This window comes from Stenella coeruleoalba, assembly GCF_951394435.1.
Source record: "Stenella coeruleoalba genome assembly, chromosome: 1".
Lineage (NCBI taxonomy): Eukaryota > Metazoa > Chordata > Mammalia > Artiodactyla > Delphinidae > Stenella > Stenella coeruleoalba.
Genome location: NC_137169.1, coordinates 22,157,236 through 22,182,481, shown reverse-complemented (window position 1 = coordinate 22,182,481; position 25,246 = coordinate 22,157,236). Strand labels below are relative to the sequence as shown.

Below are 25,246 nucleotides of genomic sequence, written 5' to 3'. Positions count from 1 at the left end.
GTCCCTCAGATTGTTGGTTATTCCCTATTTAAATACTCTGTAAGACTCAGAATGAATTATAGTCTCAATATCTGAAGAAAAGGTTGATCTCAGAAAGGAACAAAACGATCAGTTCTATAATTGCAATTGTATTACTCTTGCTGAGTGAGAATTCAGGCTGAGCGCAGGACTGGTACTTAACGTCCTGGGGCGGCATACTCCGCCGCCGGCGGGGGGGGGGGGCCCCCCCCGTTTCCTAGCACGAAGCTATAGGTAAGGCTTTTCAGGAGGGTCCTTGTGGTAAGTTAAATGGGATCTCCTAATTTATTTGGAAAATAAATACAGAGATGTGTAAGGTTGGCATCAAAATATGGTTTGGTGATGGTTGACCTCATGGTCAGGTTATATTTCTGAATTACCGGTTCCTATATATAAGTGGATTAATATCTGCTAACAGGTGGGCTTGGCACAGATGGTACAGGCTTTACCTAAAACAATCCAGGACTTTTGGTCTAGATTAAGCTGGCCCCAACACGTCTCTCAATGGGCCACTTCCTCCCCAGTCTGAATGATGAACTCTGCCTAGCCACCAGACTGGAAGCAAGTTTGTTGGGGGAAGGGAATACCTGAAAGCAGATAATTGCCCACCATTTGGCACCATTCCTGCAGGCAGTCCATGCACTCTGACCTCAAGACAACCTTAAGGAGTAATGTGCCTGTCACCTAAGAAGTTGGTTTTAGGAACTTAACTTTGGTGGTTAATCCTTAATCCCCAGGAGTGTAGACAACCCTACCTGGATAAATGATTATTGTTCAAAGATAAAATGGAACCTCATTCATCCCTCTCCTAACAGCTGGTCCCTTCATTTTCAAACTCAAATGGCTCAAATGAAGGCAGCAGTATCCCAGGAAGTATTCATAATTTCAGGAAACAGTTGATTACTAAAATCTTACAAATTTCAAAAAAGGTAGAAGTTCTTGAAGTAATCTTTTTTTAAAAAAGGAGTCTCTTAGCTCCCTCACAAAGCCCACTCTGGCTTGTGTCTTGTCCTGGCTACATCACGGCGGGGATCTCTGAAGACACTGTGTCCAGGGGCTGCCAGTGGCAGTCCATCAGCGCGTCGTACAGCTCCTCGCTCTGCTCCATGAACTCCTTGTTGGCCTCAGTCACATCCAGCTGTGGCATGGGGTCTGGAAGAGAAGCAAGGATGGGTTCAGGGGGCGCAGAGGGGAGAAGCACTCAGCAGCCACAAGAGACTCAGTACCCTCCTTCCTCGCGTGGGCTGACAGCACTGCCTTGCAGGCTTTGTATGAGGATGAAAACAGGGTAATGCACGGTTCACACTTGAACAGCATGAGTGTGAACCGCGTGGGCCCACTTGTATGAGGATTTTTTCAAGAGTAAATGCTACAGTACTACACTGTCCACAGTTGGTTGAATCTGAAGATGTGGAGTAACAGGATAGGGAGGGCTGACTCTAGGTTACATGTGCATTTTTGACTTGTGAGGTTGGTAGGCGCCCCTAACTGTTGAGCTGATCAAGGGTCACCTGTACTCAGAATGTAACACATGTAATTAGAACTCAAATAATGGCGGCTGTTACTCCACATTTATTAAACACTACACATGTCTCTAGCTGTCACATGCACCGGATTTTCTGGTGTGGTCCTGTTTTTCAATTGGGGTTTGGAAAGTGATCAACAAAATAATCAAGAACAATGAATGTCTAATGAAAGAGCTTATGGTCAAATACAGGAGCTGAAACACCAAGCCCTGTATTTTTAAACTCGTCTTTCTTGATTGCAATAGTGGCATTTGTTCACTAGAAATCATGACAAAATACATAATAGTTTTCTTTTTTTTTAAAACCCCTAACAAACTACCCTTAGGAGGGAACTGAAGATGAACCTCAGCTGCATCCAACTTGGATGAGTCTCACAAATAAAATGCTGAGTATTGAATGAAAGAACCAAGACAGTACAGACAGTACAATGGCACTGAAGTTCAAAAACAAGCAAAACCAAACCCTGCTACTTAGGGATGCATATCTATGTGAGAAAACTATAAAGAGTTTTGTCCCTACAAAACCCAATACAGTAAGTAGTTTTCCTTAGCGGGGTTGGGGGTTGTGACTGTGGGAATGTTGGCAATGTTTCCACTTGACCTGAATGAAGGTTTCATGGGCATTTCATCATTACATATCAAACTATACATGTTTTATCTACTTTTCCATGTACTTATATTTCACAATTCAAAAAGTTTAAAAGAATCCTCAGTTACTATGACTGATAACATTTTATATTTTCCTTTCAGTACTGTTGGTTTAAAATGCACACACCCAGGGCTTCCCTGGTGGTGCAGTGGTTGAGAGTCCGCCTGCCGATGCAGGGGACACGGGTTCGTGCCCCAGTCCAGGAAGATCCCACATGGTGCGGAGTGGCTGGGCCCGTGAGCCATGGCCGCTGAGCCTGCACGTCCGGAGCCTGTGCTCCACAGCGGGAGAGGCCACAACAGTGAGAGGCCCGCGTACCGCAAAAAACAAAAACAAAAACAAAAATGCACACACCCAGGCCTTCGCTGGTGGTTAAGACTCCGTGCTTCCAAAGCAGGGGGCATGGGTTCGATCCCTGGTTGGGGAAGTTCCGCATGCCTAGGGTGTGGCCATAAATTAATTAATTTAAAAAATAAAATGTACACACCCATTCATTAAAACATTTTAAAATTAACTGGAGAAATTAAAGACCTTAATAAAGAAATCCCACGTACTCTTACTGGAAGACAAATACAGATGGTCCTCGACTTAATGATGGTTTAACTCACGATTTTTCAACTTTACGATGGTAAAAAAGTGACACACATTCAGTAGAAACTGAATTTTGATCTTTTCCCGGGCTAGCGATATGTAGTACAATATTCTTGTGACGCTGGGCAGCAGCAGTCACATGATCACGAGGGTAAACAAGTAATACACTGAAACTGTTGTTTTTCACTAGGATTACAGTATTCAATAAATTGAGAAAATCAACAGTTTATCATAAAATGGGGTTTGTGTTAGATGATTTTGCCCAACTGTAGGTTAATGTTAAGTGTTCTGAGCCTGTTTAAGCTAGGCTAAACTATGACGTTCGGTAGGTTAGGTGTATTAAATGCATTTTTGACTTAACATTAAGTCGAGGAAGACCTGTATCGTTAAGATGGCAGTACTCCCCAAAGTGATCTACAGATTCAATGCGATCCCTATCAAAATCGCAGCTGCCTTTTTTTGTTGTTGCAGAAATTGACAAGCTGATCATTAAATCTGTATGGAAATGCAAGGCACCCAAAACAGCCTAAACAATCTTCAAAGATAAAAGCTACTAGAAAAAAATAGAAAGAATTTTTACAACTCAACAAAAAGACAACCCAATTTAAAAATGGGCAAAAGACTTGAATAGACATTTCTCAAAAAAAGATATACACGTGGCCGATAAACACACGAAAGTATGCTCAACGTCATTAGCCGTCAGAGAAGTGCAACTCTAACCATAATGAGATACCACTTCAAAGCCACTAAGATAGCTAAAATGAAAAATAACGACTGTTGGTGAGGATGCAGGGAAACTGGAATTCTCTTACGCTACTGGGAATGGAAATGTTCCAAGCCCTTTTGGAAAAGTTTGGCCATTTCTCAAATGGTTAAAAAGAGTTTGCTACATGATCCAGCAATGCACTCCTAGGTATATACCCAAGAGTACTGAAGACTTTTCTATATCCACACAAAAACTTATACACACATGTTCATAGCAGCATTATTCATGATACCAAAAGTGGAAACAACCCAAATGTCCATCAACAAAATGGATATCCATACAATGGAATATTATTCAACCATAAAAAGAAATGAATGACATGCTACAACATAGATGAATCTTGAAAACACTAAGTGAAAGAAGTGAAAGAAGCCATTCACAAAGGACCACACATCATACATGATTCCATTTATTTAAAATGTCCAGGATTGGTAAATCCAAAGTAGATGAGTGGTTGCCAGGGGAAGGATATTGGAGAGTGACTGCTAGGGGTTTCACAGGGTTTCTTCTGGAATTAGTGGTAATGGCTGCAAGACTTTGTGACTATTCTAAAAACTACTGAATTCTACACTTTAAAAGGGTGAATTTTATGTTATGTGAATTATATCCCCCAAAATAAAAAACAAAAATCCCTAACTGGGATCTTCCTGTATATCCTATTTCAGGACTTTTTTCATTGAGAACATTTTCCTATGTCAATATTATTAGAGAAAGACATGATTTAATAAAACAAACAAAAAATCTTAAGAAAAACCTTACCGGACTTCCCTGTTGGTGCAGTGGTTAAGAATCCACCTGCCAATGCAGGGGACACGGGTTCAAGCCCTGGTCCAGGAAGATCCCACATGCCGCGGAGCAACTAAGCCTGTGTGCCACAACTACTGAAGCCCGCGCACCTAGAGCCCGTGCTCCACAACGAGAAGCCACTGCAATGAGAAGCCTGCGCACCGCAATGAAGAGTAGCCCTCTCTCTGCAACTAGAGGAAGCCCGGGCGCAGCAACTAAGACCCAATGCAGCCAAAAATAAATAAATAATTTTATTAAAACAAACAAAAACCTTACTGTATTTGTTTAACAAATCCCCTATTATTAGATATTTATCTGTACTGATATCATTTTGGGATAAAATCTTTCAGGTAAAATTGATTCAATGGACATGAACATTATAAGAATTCTTTACAGAAACATAGTATATTTTAATTTGTATTTGATTACTAGTATTAGCAATGTGATGGTTACGTTTTATGTGTCAACTTGGTTAGGTTACTGGTGCCCAGTTTGGTGAAACACCAGTCTAGATGAAGATATTCTGTAGATGTCGTTAACATCAACAAATCAACTGACTTTAAGATTACTCTCAATAACATGGGTGGGCCTTAGCCAATCAATTAAAGGCCTTAAGGCCTTAAACTCAAGGTTTCCCAAAGGAATTCTACTTCTAGGCAGTAATACAGAAATTCTGCCTGAGTTTCCAGCTTGCTGGCCCACCTTACAGATTATAAATACGTATATCCTATTGGCTCTGTTTCTCTGGAGAACCTTGACTGACACAAATAATGTATGTTTAAATTCTTTTTTCTTGTGGTTTATAGGCCATTTGTGCTTCTTCTGTATATTTTTTCCCCTTTTTTATATATTTGTTTATTTTTGGCTGCATTGAGTCTTCATTGCTGCGAGCAGACTTTCTCTAGTTGAGGCGAGCGCACACTACTCATCGTTGCGGTGTGCGGGCTTCTCATTGCCGTGGCTTCTCTTGTTGCAGAGCACGTGCTCTAGGCACGCAGGCTCAGCAGTTGTGGCTCAAGGGCTTAGTTGCTCCGCAGCATGTGGGATCTTCCCGGACCAGGGCTCGAACCCGTGTCCCCTGCATTGGCAGGCGGATTCTTAACCACTGTGCCACCAGGGAAGTCCCTTCTGTAAATTGTTTCCAGTTTTCTTGGCTACTCTTTTTTTTTTTTTTTGTGGTACGCGGGCCTCTCACTGCTGTGGCCTCTCCCGTTGCGGAGCACAGGCTCCGGACGCACAGGCTCAGCGGCCATGGCTCACGGGCCCAGACGCTCCATGGCATGTGGGATCCTCCCGGACTGGGGCATGAACCCGTGTCCCCCGCATCGGCAGGCGGACTCTCAACCACTGCACCACCAGGGAAGCCCTCAGCTACTCTTAAGAATCAACCAGTGAGTGCTGAATCAACCAGTCAGTGGTGAATCTTTTCACATAAGTACTGTGTCCGTTTCTGCCACCAGAGGGATATTTCTTTCTCTTGTAATTTTATTGATTTTTTTTTTGTGTGTGTGTGGTACGCGGGCCTCTCACTGCTGTGGCCTCTCCTGTTGCGGAGCACAGGCTCCAGACGCGCAGGCTCAGCGGCCATGGCTCACGGGCCCAGCCGCTCCACGGCATGTGGGAACTTCCCGGCCCGGGGCACGAACCCGTGTCCCCTGCATCGGCAGGCGGACTCTCAACCACTGCGCCACCAGGGAAGCCCTCTCTTGTAATTTTAATCTAAATTATGAGTTGAGGCTTTGAGCACGTACAGCATCTCCATATGGAAACTCTAGTCACTCCACTCAGTGGAGGTATCAGCATATGGGAACAGACTAGCAAAGGGATCCACCAAGGGCAGGCATTTGTTTTCTTGTTGTTTTTCATTTGTCTGTTTGTTTGGGGTTTTTTTGGCCATGCCATGGTTTGCAGGATCTTAGTTCCCCGACCAGGGACAGAACCCAGGCCATGGCAATGAAAGCCCCGAGTCCTAACCACTGGACCACCGGAGAATCCCCAAGGGCAGGCATTTGGGTGTGTGGAACTCTATGGACACACGTACAATAAAGCGCCCTTCCTCACTCTGGAGACTGGGCCTGGAGGATGGCCTGTTGAGCCAAGGGATAGATGAAGAAGGATGACAGTCCCTGCGGTGTCCCATCACTGGGTGGCTATTAGGTTGAAATGGGAGGTGTTAGGGAATTCCCTGGTGGTCCAGTGGTTAGGACTCCACGCTTTCACTGCCAAAGGTGCGGGTTCAACACCTGGTGGGGGAAGTAAGATCCCGCAAGCCATGCGAGGTGGCCAAGAAAAAAAAAAAGGGAGAAATTATAACTCTGTGGTAAAGAGCATGAAGTCTGGAGCAAGACTGCAGGGGTTCCAAGACAGTCCACCTCTTGCAACTATGCTGACCTTGAACAAGTAATTTAACTTCTCTACCTGTTTTCGCCTCTGTAAAATCAAGATAATTGTGGTACTTACCTCAAAGCCGTAGTGAAGGTAAAATGAGTTAATACATGTAAAGTGCTTAGAACAATGCCCTGCATATAGTACAACCTGTTAGCTATTATTAACTACCTAAGCTTCAGTTTTTCTTTTCTGTAGAATGGGGTTTATAACAGTGCCTACTCATCAAAGTGTTGACAGGCAGCAGTGCCTGGCACAAAATATGTTGGCTATTATTATACTATTAATGGACGAGAAAGAAATAGAAAAATTCTAAGGCGTTATACACAAATATTATTACAATCAGGATAATTTCTTTAAAAAGGAGGCAATGCAATGCTTCCTGCAGGACACGGTGAGAGACTGAGGATAGAAAGACAGGGACCCCAGGTTCAACCTTGCTTCTAACTCACTGTGTGACCCTGAGAAGACAGCGAGGATCGCCAGCTCCCCATCCGCCAACTGGAGCTCAATGTCCTGCTCAGCCCACCCCTAGGGTCACTGCTGCCAGAATTCGATGACAGCACATAAGTGAGAGTGCTTTAAAATGCTATGAAGGGGCTTCCCTGGTGGCGCAGTGGTTGGGAGTCCGCCTGCCGATGCAGGAGACGCGGGTTCGTGCCCCGGTCCGGGAGGATCCCACGTGCCGCGGAGCGGCTGGGCCCGTGAGCCATGGCTGCTGGGCCTGCGCGTCCGGAGCCTGTGCTCCGCAACGGGAGAGGCCGCAACAGTGAGAGGCCCGCGTACCACAAAAAAAAAAAAAAAAAAAAACAAACAAAAAAAAACAAAACAAAACAAAACAAAAAAATGCTATGAAGTATATATAATATTCCTATAGGTATAGTTTTTTAAAACATTTTAATGAATTATATGGCATTTCTCCCAATAGATATTAATATGATAATAGCTGTCCCTCCCACTAACAGATTTGCTTTATCCAATAGAAGATGTTTCTTCTGCTGGTCAACAGTTTAATCATTTGTATGAATCCCTCTAAATACATAATTGCGCTCTTGTTCCTCTTAGCAATTTTCCCATTAATATTTAAATAAGCTTACCTCCCAATTTGAAAATAAAAATTAAATTTGAAAAAAAAAATGCTACAAAGTAGACAAGTTTGTTTTTTGCCTGCAGATGTTTCCGTTAAAGGATATTTTGCTTACAGATCACACTTTTCCTATGACCTTCTCTTTCCTTTTTTTTTTTAAAATGAATTTATTTATTTCATTTATTTATTATTTTTGGCTGTGTTGGGTCTTTGTTGCTGTGCGCAGGCCTTCTCTAGTTGTGGCGAGCGGGGGCTACTCTGCAGTGCGTGGGCTTCTCACTGCAGTGGCTTCTCTTGCTGTGGAGCACGGGCTCTAGGCACACAGGCTTCTGTAGTTGTGGCACGCAGGCTTCAGTAGTTGTGGCTCACGGGCTCTAGAGCGCAGGCTCAGTAGTTGTGGCGCACGGGCTTAGTTACTCCGTGGCATGTGGGTATTCCTGGACTAGGGCTCGAACCCGTGTCCCCTGCATTGGCAGGTGGATTCTTAACCATTGCGCCACCAGGGAAGCCCCTGACCTTCTCTTAAAGAATAATTCTTAAAACAGACTTAGAAAAAGACTCAAAGTTTAAAATCTATCTGACATAAAGTTTTATTTACTTAGAAATCAATGTCTGATTTTATGACAACTGTTATTTTACTTCTTTAAACCTTAAACCTAACATCTGTTCAGAAACATGTTGAAAAAAATCTTGTTTTTTATAATTTTGCAAACCTTAGAGACTCCTTTAAGAAGTACGAATATCTCATTTGAAAAAAACATTTGTCTGAAGGTTAGCAATTCCTCTGGTTTTCCTTTCTTTTTCTTCTGTTAAATTCAGTAAAAATCATAATAAACTTTTAATTTAAAAAAGTAATAATGGCTATTACTATGTAGAAAAATCAGGGGTGATTTTCAGTTTCTTCATAATACTTTACTGTATTTTTCAAACTTTCAATAACTATTACTTGAGTGAGAAAAACATGTAATTTAAAGATATATGGGAAAAAATTAAAACATGAAATGAAAAAAATGAATTTTACAAACTGAAACAAATATAAGGCAATGGTGTCTTTGCTACAGACCTATATCCTGTCAGGGCTCCCTCCCCTGTCAGTTGCTCCCCAGGGTGCTTTGAGATCTGCACTACCCCCTCGGGTGACACTCACATTTTACGCACTGAGTGAAGGGACTCCTTTCTTACCTTCCAATGCATCATCTCCAACTTCTTCATATGTCTGCCAAGAGACCAGAGAGGTGGGTGAGAAGCATGGTGAAATCCTGGCCCATGACTAGGATTGTTTATTTTTAATAAGAGGAATTAAGCTGCTTCATCTTTCCTTCTGTTTTTTTCTGAAGCCCAAGCTCCCATCCTTACCCATCCCATCCTGGAGAATCACCCAGGTCTCTACAGGATGATGTAACCCAAGAGGGCCAGACCGGCCAAATCACGGTTACCTGCATGGTGCTCTGGGTATAGCCATACTGGGGATAACTGTAGCTGTAGCTGCCTGTGTTCTGGTCATAGCCCCACTGGGCATAGTAGTTCTGGTACTGCTGGTAATACTGGTTGTAGCTGTAACTGTACATTTGACTATATTCCACTGGCTTCACACGGCTCCTTAAAAGAAGAAAGAAATAAACAAATAAGCAAACATTTCCATAACACTATATGATCAGGGACTGTTCTGAGTGTTTTACGCAGATTAACTCATTTAATCCCTACAATGGTGCTATGCAGTAAATATACCATTATTCCTATTTTACAGATGAGAAAACTGAGGTACAGAGAGGTTACATCATTTGTCCAAAGTCACACAGCGAATAATAGATTCAAACCCACGCAGTCTGGTCCCAGAGCCCAGCTTTAACGATAGGAACTTTCGGGAATTCCCTGGTGGTCGAGTGGTTGGGACTGCACACTTTCACTGCCAAGGGCCTGGGTTCGATCCCTGGTCGGGGAACTGGGATCCTGTGGGCTATGCAGCACGGCCAAAAACAAAAAAAAAAGATGGGAGTTTTCAATGGTTAGGTTTGTCTCTCTTGTCAAACCTTGTTAGTACTGACTTTTCCCCTTCTCAAGATCTTAGAGGGCTGTTTTTCTGCCAGCCACAAAGGCTCAGGTGAACATAGCCTGGAGGATCTGGATTTATAATGATCCAAGAAGCATTTTAAATTACAAAATATCTTATCACCTTTTCCCTGCAAAAACATAAGAGAAGCATTTTAGTAGCCTGTAACTGTAGTCAAAGCTACCGTTTGTGGAGTAGGTACTTGAGATTTGTGCCCATTATTTTTTTTTTTAAAGATTTATTTATTTTTGGCTGCTTTGGGTCTTAGTTGCGGCACGCAGGATCTTCGCTGAGGCATGCAGGATCTTCCGTTGCGGTGCGCGGGCTTCTCTCTAGTTGTGGTGTGTGGGTTTTCTCTTCTCTAGTTGTGGCGCACAGGTTCCAGGGCACGTGGGCTCTGCAGTTGTGGTGCGCAGGTTCCAGGGCACGTGGGCTCTGCAGTTGTGGTGCGCAGGTTCCAGAGTGCGTGCACTCTGTAGTTTGGTGCACGCGGGCTCTAGTTGCTGCACGTGAGCTCAGTAGTTGTGGCGCACGGGCTTAGTTGCCCCGTGGCATGTGGTATCTTATTTCCCTGACCAGGGATCGAACCTGTGTCCCCTGCATTGTAAGGGGGATTCTTTACCATTGGACCACCAGAGAAGTCCCCATGCCCATTATTTGTCATACATAGTTTCCTATTTTAAGTCCTGCAAAGCTCTGTGATACAGCTATTATTTATTATTCCCATTTTACAGACGAGAACACTGAGCCTCTGAAAAGTTAAGTGATTTACCCAAGACTACACAGAGGAACGAAGCCAAATTTAACTCCAAGGCTCACACTCCTACCACCACACCACTACATACAGCTCCTGCCCTGACAGACTCAAGACCCCTTGCCTGTCCCCCACTTCCTGCATTCACCAATCAAGGCTGAGGCCTAGGGTCAGCAGAAAGCTTTCTTCTCTGATTGCATGGCTATCCCAGCCACTGCTAACCAAAGACAGAATGTCAAACCTGCAAAGGATCCACTGCTTTCAAAAACGTAAAAAACCACGTGTGATGAGCTCTTCCCAAGTTCCTTGTGAGTTTAATGTCTGCCTGGTGAGCAGGACTCAGCCAGAGCAGTTAGACAGACCATATCTCATTTCCTTAGCATCACCTCCTGACGGGGTGGCTTGATGAAGTTTGACGGCACAGATTCCCTCTCCCCGCCCACTGCCAGGCTGGAAACTGCTAACATTCGCCTCCATGCTAACCCCCCACCCCGGCCATGTGTCCAAGGAGTCCACCTCCCTCCTGACATGTTCAGGTCACTGGAGGTACAGTCTCTCTGGCCTGCGTCTGCACACTTCTCTTCTGTTTCTCCACACTCAGCTCTTACAGGCTAACTCTCGAAGGGAACTCTTATCACCTTCAATTCCCAGTGCTTGAGGACCACTCCCCACAGGCAGGCATCAAATACTGACAATGTTCAGTGAAGAAATAGATGTAACAGAACATAAGCTCCCTGCAGAAGGGACTTTGTTTCTCTCGTTTATAGCTACAACTTCAAAGTCTAGGGTGGGGCTGCAGTTGTAGGGACTCATTATGGTTGACTGAATAAATGGTGACACAGCAGAAACAACCAAAATAGTGAACATCAGAGGAACTGCTAGACAGAATATACAATCAAAACAATATCTTGCAGCTATTAAAAATATTACAATGACGACGACTGTGCAACTCAATGGCAAAGTGTGTATAATGAGTAAACTGGGGAAGAAAAAGAGTGACCACTGTTATTGTAATTTAAAAATGAATAAAGAGGGACTTCCCTGGTGGTCCAGTGGTTAAGGATCCACCATCCAATGGTCCAGTGGTTAAGGATCCACCATCCAATGCTGGGGACACGGGTTTGATCCCTGGTCGGGGAACTAAGATCCCACATGCCACAGGCAACTAAGCCCTCGCGCTCTAGAGCCTGTGTGCTGCAACTACTGAGCCCGCATGCTCGGGAGCCTGAGGGCCACAACTAGAGTGAAGCCTGCGTGCTGCAATGAAGAGCCCATGAGCTGCAACTAAGATTCGATGAAGCCAAATGAATGAATGAATAAATAAATAAAATATTTTTTATTAATGAATAAAGAAATGAATCTACCACATGTAAATTGACCCAAATATATGTAGTGTGTGTGTTTTTACATCTACATCTATATCTATATTTATACATCACAGAAGCTTATGGAGAAGCCTGGAAAGGAACCGAGAAATTATAAGCAGTCATTTTAGAGTAATGAGAACATTCCTTTCTTTTCAATATTTTCTTTAATGCTTTTATATACACAATAGAGCTCAGGGACTTCCCTCGTGGTCCACTGGTTAAGAACTGGTCTTGCAATGCAGGGGAGGCCAGTTCAATCCCTGGTTGGGGCACTAGGATCCCACATGCCACACAGCAACTAAGCCCACGCACCACAACTACTGAGCCTGTGTGCCATAAATACAGAGCTCACACGCCGCAACTACTGAGCCTGCATGCCACAACTAGAGATCCCGTGCGCCGCAACTAAGACCTGATGCAGTCAATAAATAAATAAATAAATATTTTAAAAAATATGGCTCAAAACAAATAATATTTGAAGGAGGGGAGTCACTCAAGCTGATCTTCCATGTATTAAACATTGTTAAACCGCAAAGAGCCTCCAAATCTTTTGCTGCTTTAAAAAACATGGCCATTTGGAAGTTCTGCCCTAAGAGTGCAGCCACTTTTCTACTTTTAACACGGAGTTTCTCAGCCTTGGCAAAATTGACATTTGGATGGCGGGGGCAGATTGCTCTCTGTCACAGGGGCTGTCCTGTGCACTGTAGGAGGTTTAGTAGCATCCCTGGCCTGTACTCATTAGATGCCAGCAGCACCTCTCCCCCAGTTGTGATAACCAAATTTGTCTTCAGCTGTTCCAATGACCCCTAGTTCAGAACCATTGCTTGAGCCAAAGGATGGAAGATTATATGTAGAGAAAAACTGTCTTACATCTGAGTAAAAAACCTGCTTGGAGTTGTAAGGAAAGAAGGGTTTTCTGCACAGAGTGACAGGTACAATAGTGATGTACGTATACTCTTGTGTTTGTATCATTAATTTTTTTGGCCGCACCACGCAGCTTGTGGGAATTCCCTATATCATGTTCCCTATATCATGAATTCTTAGCCACTCCCATAGCAAGGGACGCTCATAAGAGGTCTGTAGGTTTCATTGATATAAAAAAGGCTAAAATTGGCTAAAAAGTGTAACTTTCTTCTTTCTGCTCAATTCTTATTAACTGTATGGATAAATTTTTAACAGCAGCACTACTGGGCAAAGAGCAGGGACATTAAGTTTGCAGACCCAAACTGCTCTTCCAGCATTGCTACCAGCGACGTCTGAATGCATCTGCCTCCCCCAGTCATAGCTCTCTCCCCAGCTACGAGCTTCTGGAGGGGCAGGGTTATGCTAGCTCATCTCTAGCACCCAGCCTGGCAAATATCAGGCACTCATTATTTGTGGCCTGAACTGAATCTCCTGGCAGCCTCCCATTCAGCACGTGGACGCCCTGATTATCAACAACAGACGAGGCGTGTGTGGGTGGGGATCAGTCCAGAAGCCCTCCCTGGCCCCCACGCCAGCGCGGAACTCACGCTTTAGGGATCGCCACGCTCAGACGCACTGGTTTAGACCCCAGTCCAACTGCTCCCTGGCACTCTGTCAGGGCTCGCTTCTGTTCCAGCTCATCTGTGAATTTCACAAAACCATAGCCCCTGCAGAAGAAAAACACACACTATTTGGATCACAAATGTGATGGAGGTAAAGCCTAAGAATGGAAAAGGGGCTGAGAAGGGAGAGAGTCCATCAAACCACATGGGCAGGGCTGAGAGCCCCATGAGCAGAGGGGTGCCACAGAGCCACGTGAGATTCAAGCACTGGAGGATCCCAAGATCTGCACAATTCCCACTTTCAGCTCATCAGTCTCTTCCATACCGTCCTGATAGGGTTTCTTCCCAAATAGTAGCTCACCTCCCAATCTACTTGAAAGTATTATTATTATCATTATGGTAGTAGCAGCAGTAGTAACAGTCATAGAAAGTCATTCAGCAAATATTTACCGAGTATGTTCGGTATTACACGAGGCCCTGGGACCCAGCAGTCACAAGCAGGTGAGGTTCCTGCTCTCCTGAACGCATATTCCACTTGGGGGGTAAATGAATGATAACTAACATTTAATGACCATTTATTACTTCCCAGGCACTGTGCTGAGCATTTTCCCAGGATTATCTCATTAAACTGTCCAACAACTTGATGAAGGGAGTATCCACATCCTCCTGAAGACAGAACCAAAGTTCAGGGAGGTTTAATAGCTTGCCCAAAGTCGTAGTAGAAGCAGGATTCAAATTCAAAGCCCAAGCTCATAACTAGTACTCAGATCAAGAAAGAACTTTTCCTGACAAATATTGTATGATCTCACTTATATGTGGAATCTAAAATATGATACAGATGAGCTTATTTACAAAACAGAAACAGACTCACAAACATAGAAAACAAACTTATGGTTACCAAAGGTGAAAGAGGGTGGGGGAGGGATAAATTGGAAGTTTGAGATTAGCAGATACAAACTACTATATATAAAATAGATAAACAAGGTCCTACTGTACAGCACAGGAAACTATATAAATATCCTATAATAAACCATAATGGAAAAGAATATGAAAAAGAATATATATACATATAAACCTTTCCTGAGGTCTTTCCACTTTTAAAGTAACAATAATAAATAAAAGAAGAAACACCTATAAAGCATTTCCTATTGATTCATTTATATTACATCATTCAATCCTTAAACCACCCCACGAGAGATGCAGAAACTATTAATCAGTCCCGTTTCACAGATGAGGAAACAAGGTCAGAGGTTCAGTAACTTGTCTGCTGCATAATCCCTGGGCAGTACTGAGGCTGGGATTCATACCAGGCAGTTTAGCTCCAGAGCCTGTGCTCTTAACCACAATGCAACAGGGCCTCGTTACCACACCTCCATCTATGAGATAAATGCTGCAACCAACAGGGTAGGCATCAATAAAACGAAGGCCTTACTTAGACACTCCTGTCTGGTCCAAAACCACCTTGCCTCCCCGACAGGAAGGGTAGACTTTGACGAAGAATTCATACAGCATGCCATCATCCACATCTGGGGTCAGGTCCCCCACAAAGAGGGAGTACTCGGGGCTGAGAAGAGAGAACAAAATTCAGAGACAAAGACCAAAACTTTTGTTCTGATGAGCTCTTTTGGCCCATTCTAGGTAAATCTTTTCTGGGCCGCCTTAGGCAACAACACATCTGATGGGTCCTTGACCAGGTCCTAATCTGTTTCATTTGGCAGTCCCGGCAGAAGAGTTACGGAAGGAGTCCCCCGCCCCAAGTCGCTCACCCACTGTATAACGCCTGTCTGGCTTCAAGCATTACATGAGTGCAGACAGGGGCACACGTCAGAGGTGCTCAAAACATAAAACTAGAGATTCTGTATTCACCGCATATTTTCAATTCAAATGGTGAAAGGCAGAGGGAAAATGAGAACTGAACCTTCTCTCCTCAAGATGTGCTCACATGAAATCCCTGAACTTTTAGGACAGGCGTCAGCAAACTTTTTCTATGAAGGCCATATAGTAAATATTTCAGGCTCTTTGGGGACACCTCTGGTCTCTATTGCTCTTTCTTTGTCTGTTTTCACAATCCTTTAAAAATGTAAAGAGGGGACTTCCCTGGTGGTCCAGTGCTTAAGACTCCACGCTTCCACCACAGAGGGGCATGGGTTCGATCCCTGTCAGGGAACTAAGATCCCGCATGCCACGTGGCATGGCATGGCATGGTATGCATGCATACATACATATATAAGTAAATATGTAAAGGGAGTTCCCTGGCGGTCCAGTGGTTAGGACTCCACACTCTCACTGCCAAGGGCCCAGGTTCAATCCCTGGTTGGGGAACTAGGATCCCACAAGCCGCACGGCACAGCCAAAAAAAAAAAAAAAAAAAGTAAAAACCATCTTTAGCTTGCAGGTGATAACAAAATTAGGCCACAGTTTGCCAACCCCTGTTCTAGAACAATTCTTTAAGAAAAAAAAAAGCAAACATTATTATTTTATTTTAAGTTAAAGTCAGAATACACAAAAGGAAAAAGAAAACTAAAATTACCAATAATCCAACCACTCAAGGGTAATCACTAAGAACACTTTGATATATACTTTTGTCTTTTTTCTTTGGCTTCTTCTTTTGAATTTACAAAAATTGGATACGACTCGTTTTGTTTCTAGCATTTTTTTCACTTTTAGCATCTCACCAACGTCTTAACATATGAGTATTCTGCTATGGTACATTAACAGATACACAGCATTCCAAATAATGAACGTATTGTAATTTAAACCCCTTCCCTATTATTAGATTACTTGGGTTTTCCCCCAATTTTGCCCATTATATGTAACACTCCAATGAATACTTTCTTTTAAAATTTTTAATGGAGTATAGTTGATTTACAATGTTGTGCTAGTTTCTGGTGTACAGTGAAGTGAATCAGTTATACATATACATATATCCACTCTTTTTTTAGATTCTTTCCCTATATAGGCCATTACAGAGTACTGAGTAGAGTTCCCTGTGCTACACAGTAGGTTTTTATTAGTTATCTATTTATAAATAGTAGTGTGTATACGTCAATCCCAATCTCCCAATTTATCCCTCCCTCCCCTTATCCCCTAGGAATCATAAGTTAGTTTTCTAAGTCTATGGCTCTACTTCTGTTTTGTAAATAAGTTCATCTGTATCCTTTTTTGAGATTCCACTGTGATATCATATGATATCAATGAACACTTTCAAGGCTAACCTTTACACACATCAATGAATAAACTCTGAAAAGCAGAATTACAGGTTCAAAGGGTACAACTCTATCTAAAGCTTTTGATACATTGTTTTCAAGCTTTCAGACAGCAGTTTGGAATGCTCAATCAATTTATGTTGCTACAACAGGTTGATTCTTACTGAATAAAATGTCAATACTGTGAGCAGTCATGGGACTAGGGGAGGGACCAAATATAGAGAAGACATGGGCCCTGACTGGAAGCAAACTGGAAGCGTCCACCAATAGGGATGGGAGGGGGTCGACCTGAGGAGGGAGGCAAAGCAGGGCCAAACTCAGCTCCCCATTCTCCTCTTTGGGAGTGACCAGCACAGTGACGCATCTTGTCTCTATCTAGACATTTCCTGGGACTTGAAGCTACCTTGTGGCTACTCTGTACTTACCTGTTATCTGGCTGTTTCCCATAAGTGGCATAGTTCAGTTTAAAACGTTTTGCCTGGAAATTCAAAAACAAACAAACTAAAACAGAGAAAGGTGTTTTAAGAGTCAAACAATATTTGAAAAAAACTGAAATAAATTACCTTGGCCAAAATATCTCCCCCTCTCTAAGCCTCAGCTTTTTCTCCTGTATAAAAGGAGGGGGTTGCACGGATGACCGCTAAGAGCACTGCCAGCTCCATGGTTCTATGAGCCCAGGTGTGCCAGCGTGGTGCAGCTGTAAGCTAAGTAACTGTGGGAAGAGCAGAATGTAACTCTCTTGAAAAGTGTCCTCACTGCTGCCAGCCTGTTCTGCTTTCTCAAGCAAGAGGTCTAGAGTTTCAAGTCTTCCGTTATGGAGGCAGCAGTGCAGAGTGAAAAGGGAATGGATTTTAGAGGCAACCAATCTTCAGTTTGCATCCTGGCTCTGCTACTTACTACCTGTGTTGCCTTGGGTAAGTTATTCCGTTTCCCTGTGATTCAGTTTCCTGGTCTGTCAAAGATAACAACGCCTACTGTTTAGGGTTGTTACAGGATTAAATAAAATATACAGTTGGGATTCAATAAATGAGTTATCAATAACGATAAAAATGGTGACATCATCATTATCTCAGTGTCCTTACAGGTGTGGCTCCTGGAAGGGGTTTCCCGTTGATTTTATGCAAACACTTCTCAGCTGTAGCCAAATCTGCGAATTCTACAAAGCAGTAGCCAGCTGGGATCCTGGAAAGAAAACAGAAAAAGAGAATGGTTAAAGATGTGATACCCAGATGAGAGACTGAGTCTGGGCCTGAAGGGAGGAAAAAATCCTTTTCTAATCAGAGCCCATACTATTAATGTTTACTATGCAATCCAATCAAACCTTTAGATCTAATGTCCAGTTTATAGGAAATATTAGGAACAGAACAAGTAAAACACCACCACAAGGAAACAAACAAATCCAGAATGCAGGACCAGAATCCAGAATGTAGAACCTTATGTAAGGCAATCCTACGTCTTTAAAAAGTCAGTGCTCTGAGAAAAGAAAGAAGTGGGCTTTTCTACATTAAAAAGAGACAAAAGAACTAAATGCAATACAGGATCTGATCTCTGACTGGATCCTAATTCATTAAAAAAAAAACAAAAAAAAAAACAAAAAAAAAAGCTATAAAAGGTATTCTGGGGACAATCATAAAAATTTAAATGTATACTGACCATTATGTGGTATTAGGGAATCATTAATTTTGTTAATGTGATATGAGCATTGTTGGTATGTAACAGAATGTCCAGTTATTGGCAATGTATATTCAAATATTTAGCAGTGAAATGTCATAATGCCTGTAATTTACTTTCATATGGTTCAGCAAAAAAAAAAATCTACCTATCTAAATCTATCTTTATAGACAGGTAGATAAGAAAAATATGGCAACATATTAACAATTTTTGAAATTAGGTGTTGAGGGACTTCCCTGCACAGTGGTTAAGAATCTGCCTGCCAGTGCAGGGGATATGGGTTCGAGCCCTGGTCCGGGAAGATCCCACATGCCACGGAGTGAGTAAGCCCATGCACCACAACTATGGAGCCCACATGCCACAGCTACTGAAGCCCGCACGCCTACAGCCCGTGCTCTGCAACAAGAGAAGCCACCGCAATGAGAAGCCCGCGCACCACAACGAAGAGTAGCCCCTGCTCGCCACAACCAGAGAAAGCCCGCGGCAGCAAGGAAGATCCAAGGCAGCCAAAAATAAAGTAAATAAATAAATTTACAAAAAAAAGAAAAAGAAATTTGGGGGTGGCTGTATGAGATTTCATTGTACTCTTCTTTCTACATTTGTTTCAAACTTTTCATAATTTAAAAGGTTTTTTGGATTACCTACCACCGGCCAGGCTGATACAGAGTTGAAGAACATGGTTCCTATTTAGAAACTTGAAATCTATTTGGACAACGTAAATCTATGGACCTTACCTAATTGGGGGATGTCCGTGAGATTCCTAGTGTTCTATTTTTTAAAGCATCACTAAGAGACATATGTAGGAGGATGTGGCTAGATCCTCTGACATCCCTTCCTCCTAAGAGATTTATACTGAAAACAGTTAATTTTCCTCAACTGCCTCCTTAAAGCTATCACCAGTGAAATAAACCAGACTTCTCTGGAACTATGATACTCAGTTCAAATAACCTTCCGGACACCAAGCCAAAAGGAAAGGTATGGGCAAGGGCAGTACCTGAGCCCAAGGATCTCAGAACACAGTCTATGAGCTCCATAAATGTTGACGCTTAGAGGAATGGTGGGCCAACTCTGTGCCTTCTGTCTTGTGTGTGCTAGAATTTTAAGGCTCACAGATATAAAGACCACCACCAGTAAGAGCTGAGCATCACTGAGCACCCACTGCGGTCCAAGCACTGTGCTAGCCACTTCACATGCACCATCTCACCTAATCCTCACATAACTCTATGAGGGAATGAAACCATTGCTCCTATTTCGATGTGGAGACTGAGATTTAGGATTATACAATATGCCTTAAACCACACAGCTGGTATGTGCCAAAGGCTGGATTTGAATTCAGGACAGTCTGAACATTTTATTTTGAAGAATTCCAAATATAAAAATTGAAAGAATTGCATAGCAAACACCATATATATATATATACCCACCACCTACAATGAACACTTTATTATACTTACTTTATCACATAACTATCCATCCATCCATGCCCCTACCCATTTATCATCCTTATTTTCTGATATATTTCGAAGTAAGTTGCAGATATTGGTATACTTCCCTCAATTACTTTAACATGCTTATTATTAACTAGAGTTCAATGATTTAGTTTTTTCCTTTTAAGATTAAATTTACATGCAATGAAATGCACAAATTCTTCAAGATGCTGAGTTCTTTCCACCAGATTAATTTTGTATATTTTAGAACTTTATGTAAATGCAGTAAGGCTTCTTTAATTTAGCATAATGTGTTTAAGATTCATTCATGTTGTCACTATATTAGTAGTCTGTCCCTTTTTATTGCTAAGTGGTATTTTATTGTATGAATATACCAGTATTTATTTATCTATTTACCTATTCATGGATACTTGGACTGCAGTTTGGGGCCACTGTCCAATGTGCCACGCACATCCTTTTTCAAGTCCTTTTTCTGGTAGATGCATGTTTTCATTTCTCTTGGGTAAACACCTAGGACTAGGGACTTCCCCAGTGGGCCAGTGGTTAAGATTCCCCACTCCCAACGCAGGGGGCCCAAGTTCAATCCCTGGTCAGGGAAATGAAAGAAAAAAAAAAAAAGAGCCCACATGCCACGATGAAGATCTCACACATGGCAACTAAGACCCAGCGCAGCCAAATAAATAAATAGATGTTTTAAATATATATATATATATATATATATATATATATATAAATATATATAAAAAATACCTAGGACTAGACTTGTTGTGCCATATGGTGGTAGGTGTATTTAAGAAACTGCCAGGGAATTCCCTGGTGGTCCAGTGGTTAGGACTCGATGTTTTCGCTGACAGGGCCCAGGTTCAATCCCCGGTTGGGGAACTAAGATCCTGCAAGCCGTGCGGCATGGTCAAAAAAAAAAAAAAGAAAAAAGAAAACTGCCAGACACTTGTCCCCAGGGGTCATACCATTTTATAGTCCCACCAGCGATGAGAGAAGTGGCTGCTCCACATATGACTGCATTCTTTTTTTTCTTTGTTGAATTTTAAAAATTGTCGTTGAGTACACAAAACATAAAATGTACCATTTTAACCATTTTTAAGTATACAGTTCTGTGGTATTAAGTACATTCACACTGTTTTGCAACCAATCACTATATCCTTCCTTTTTTATTTAAGCTTTAATTTTATTTATTCTTGGCTGCATTGGGTCTTCGTTGTTGCACACCAGCTTTCTCTAGTTGCATCAAGCCGGGGCTTGTCTTGTTGCGGAACACGGGCTCTAGGCATGCGGGCTCAGTAGTTGTGGTGCACAAGCTTAGCTGCTCTGCGGCATGTGGGATCTTCCCAGACCAGGGATCCAACCCACGTCCCCTGCATTGGCAGGCGGATTCTTATCCACTGCGCCACCAGGGAAGTCCCCAATCACTATATTCTTAAGCACTATGCTCTGCTGCATATTATTTTTTCCTGGGTCTTATATTTTCCCGTATTTTCTCAGTTCCTGGTTTTTAATTTACGTTTATTTATTTTACAGTATTCTTATACGCCACTTCAAAGTCTTTGTCATATGACACAGAATGCACATGTAATGTGTCTGTAAATGCCACCATAAAAAATCAGCTAGAGTTTAGTAATCAATGGTATGAAAGGATAATTCCAATTCTTAATGAAGATTAAAATATGAGAACCTATATCACTGTTTTAAAAAGAATAAAGTATTACAGAATGTATTTTCATGCCAGTAGCTGATTATCGGGGTTTTCTGTCTGCAGGGACAAGAAGAAAAACATTTAGGCCAGCATGCTCTACCAGTCAGAAAATCCGTCCCTGGGTACCGGGGTTCTGAATACACAAAGTACCTGTTCACCAAACAGCCAAAAACCTGGCCACGTTTCGTATCTCTCACCTGTATTTTTCAACTATTTGACATTTTAGCAAGCTGCTTTAGTACTTGGCACAGAGTAGATGCTCAATAAACACTGTCAAATTGATAAAGGAATCCTGTTATTTCTAACTAGAACCCTAAGGAAACCTAAGCTCCTAAGAGAGAAAGAAGAAACTGGAGGCAATAGAGCACTTCTATCTGAAAGTATTCTCTGCATTTCGTTTTGTATACTTATTTATTACCTCATTCCCCCATTAGCATGTAGTAAACTCCATGAGAGGAGGGACTACGTCTGGCTAGTTTCAGCCATGTATCCAGGGAATCTAGAACAGCAGCACATAGGTAGCATCTTATTCACATAAGAGTTAAGGGCACTCATGAGCTTTGAGAACAGAGCTGAGTTACAGTCCTGGCTTCTCATTTAAAAGCTGTGTAACTTTAAGACAGTTGTTAAGGTTCTCTAATAACAGTACTTAGCTCAGAGGTTTTTGTGATTTTAAAGTGCTTATTACCTAGCAGATCATAATCTGTTTATATTTACCAAGCATATACCATATGCCAAACATCGTTCTAAACGCTGAATGTGAATTAGTGGCACTTAATCCTCACCAGAACTCTATGAGGTAGGTGCTTTTATTATCTCCATTTTTACAGGCAAGGTGAAGAGGAAGAGGTTAAATAACTTGATCAAGGTCACACAGCAAACAGAGCTTTCAAAACCAGTTTGGCTCGAGTCAGCAATACGCTATACGTCCTCTTAACAAGCCCCCAAATGCTTATATCATTACAATAACATTATTAGGGGTGAGAAGCCCCGACTCTTGCGATGTTTACCTTCTCCTGAATGACACTTGCAGCGCGATCTACTGAGGAGACCTGAGGCTGAGACGGAAGGAGAGAACGTACCCAGTGAGGCGGTTTCGGATAATTTTGACGCTCATCACGGTCTCCCCCATGGTGGCAAAGGCTCTGGAGATGAAGTTCTCATCCATGTAGGGTTCCAGCTGCGTAAACACAAGAGCAGAGCGGCTCAGGCCAGCATCCAGGCTCCTCATTCCCGCATCCGGAGCCCCTCCCCCTCTGCCCGGGGTTTGCTGCACGCTGCTGGCGGGAGTGGGGTGGGGTGAAGAGGCTTCCGTCTGCGGTGTGATCTGAAGCCTGCGTTCCCAGTCCCCTGCCTTCCTTCCCTTCAAATTTACTCCTTTGAGGAAGTCTCCCCTTTGGATTTAGGAACCCCATCCCTCCAGTCCTACAACCACGGGCGCTCTTCAATCCTTGGGATTCCTCTCATTCTATCCGCCCAAAGACCCACCCTCTTTCCCTGGCGTGAACCCAGGCGGGGCGCCAGGGCCCCTCCCACTCCAAATCAGCCCCTTCACCTAGATGCTGGGACCCGCTTTGGAGTCACCTAAGAGAACTCCCCCGCCCATTCACTTCCACCCTTTTGGGATCCGAGGACCCTCCTCCTCAGTCCCTTTCTCCCTCGTGACACTAAGATTCCTGCTCCGCAGACCCGGGCGGCCGCCCTCACTCACGTCGCCCATCCACAGGCTTGCCGCCATGCCCGAGGCCCCGCCAGGACTTCGCTGGCCACAGAGGCTAGCGCGGACGCCGGGCCGCCGAGCCGGAACCTCCACAGAGCATGCGCCTCCGACGCCTTCTGCGCACGCTCCGCAACTCGGCGCCCAGGGCCGCGCCCACGTGCCGCTCGGGGTCTTGCGGGATCCCTGTGGGCGGGTCTCAAGACTGGAGCCTGCAGGATGGGGCGGGGCAGACACTGCCTGGCGTTGGATGGTGAGTGGCGCGGGTGAGGGGCTTTCTCGGGTTTCTTTCTGATTTTATTTAAACACACACGTACATATAAAATTACAGAAGTAATTTTACGCTCGTTGTAAAAAATTGCAAGTATAAGCACATTTTTTTTTAACAAGTGAAAGATCCCCTTTGGGAACCTGGACGATTCAGTCCCACTAACTCTGTGTGACGTCAGGCAAATTACCGACTGGCCCGCCCCAGCCACCCCTTCACCCCGCATTTCCCAGTTTGCAAGACATTTCTGTTGACGCTGCAATGGGATTCTTTCACCATTCCCGTGTATAGCCCCGGGGTGCGGGGAGGGTAGAGTTAAAGTGAGTGTAAATTGGGGTAACCCTGTCTTCTCAACCAGTCAAATCAATCCCCAAGTCTTGTCACTTTCTTGCGACCACATCCCCTACACTAATCCAAACTGCCAGTTCTAACCTGTCCCAGAACAGTGACCTGATATAGAAGGCACTCAAGTAAACACGGATAATCCTGACAATTCGACTCCTAATCTGGGAGTGTCCCAGGCTTTAGCCTCAGTTTGATACCCATTTCTCAGAATGTGAAGCTTCTGTAGGTGGTAATTGTCATCTCCCACAGTGAAGGTCATCGCAAGTGCCTGAGGATCCATTTCTGGGGCTCCCTCTGGGTTGGTATAGGCCACCTCGGCCCTTCCTTACCAGCTTATACACCCTAAACTTGGGATGTTGGGCCCCAAAGTCAGGCACTCATGAGTCTAAAGTCTTGGATCCAACCACAAGTTGCCAAATTCCAGCTTTATCCTATTCACTGCCATAGTAGTGTAATGGTTGGGTGCTTTGGCTATAGATTTGAACAAACGGAGCCCAAATCCCAGTCCCCTCTCACTAATTATTTTGGCAGGTTATTTAAACTCTGAGACTAACGTGGATAATAACAGTGCTTACCTCATACCATGTTTGTTGTGAGGATAAAATGAGAAGTAGGGAAAAACACTTGCCCTAATGCCTGGCTTCCAGTAAGTTCTCCAACATGGCAGTTGGAGGCCTTCAAATTGTAACTGGTAACTCTTTTATTTAGTACTATTTGCCAGCCCCTGTGCTGTGCTCTTTGCTTACCATTTTTAAAATTTATTTTACTGGGCTTCCCTGGTGGTGCAGTGGTTGAGAGTCCGCTTGCCGATGCAGGGGACACGGGTTCGTGCTTCGGTCTGGGAGGATCCCACATGCCGCGGAGCGGCTGGGCCCGTGAGCCATAGCCACTGAGCCTGCGTGTCCGGAGCCTGTGCTCCGCAACGGGAGAGGCCACAGCAGTGAGAGGCCCGCGTACCACAAAAAAAAAAAATATTATTTTACTTATGGAAGATTTTTAAATGTTTATTTTTAATTTAGAATGTAAGCTTTATCAGACAGGATTCCTTGTTCACGCTTTCTAATCAAATTCCCACAACCATGTCTGGGATATGGTAGGCACTGAAAAAAAAATTTTGAATTTATGTCAAATGATAAACAGTTGTCCCTTACCCCATCTATCCCTATTCCCAACTTCCAGTCCCTTGAGGCAACCACTTCCAAATCTTTTCCCTAAAATCTGTGTATTTCTAAATAGTATACTTTCTTTTTCTTTTTCGGTATGCGGGCCTCTCACTGCTGTGGCCTCTCCCGCTGCAGAGCACAGGCTCCAGACGCGCAGGCTCAGCGGCCATGGCTCACGGGCCCAGCCGCTCCGCGGCACGTGGGATCTTCCCG

At 43.4% G+C, this 25,246-nt stretch overlaps 1 protein-coding gene across 2 annotated transcripts; it reads right to left on the bottom strand.

Annotated features, from left to right (window-relative positions):
* Positions 1-120: 120 nt before the first annotated feature.
* On the bottom strand, positions 121-23,352 carry TRNAU1AP (tRNA selenocysteine 1 associated protein 1). 2 transcript variants are annotated; one of them, XM_079917119.1, is made up of 9 exons: positions 23,252-23,352; positions 22,623-22,720; positions 17,793-17,892; positions 17,136-17,188; positions 14,937-15,068; positions 13,490-13,609; positions 9,244-9,406; positions 8,990-9,023; positions 121-1,170 (listed from the first exon to the last, which is right to left on the bottom strand). In XM_079917119.1, the coding sequence occupies exons 1-9, from the start codon at positions 23,276-23,278 to the stop codon at positions 1,034-1,036; spliced, it is 864 nt and encodes a 287-aa protein (XP_079773245.1). In that variant the 5' UTR covers positions 23,279-23,352; the 3' UTR covers positions 121-1,033. The 2 variants fall into 2 exon arrangements, with proteins under 2 accessions (XP_079773245.1, XP_079773244.1); XM_079917118.1 differs by lacking the exon at positions 23,252-23,352 and having other exon boundaries at positions 22,623-22,983.
* Positions 23,353-25,246: the final 1,894 nt, after the last annotated feature.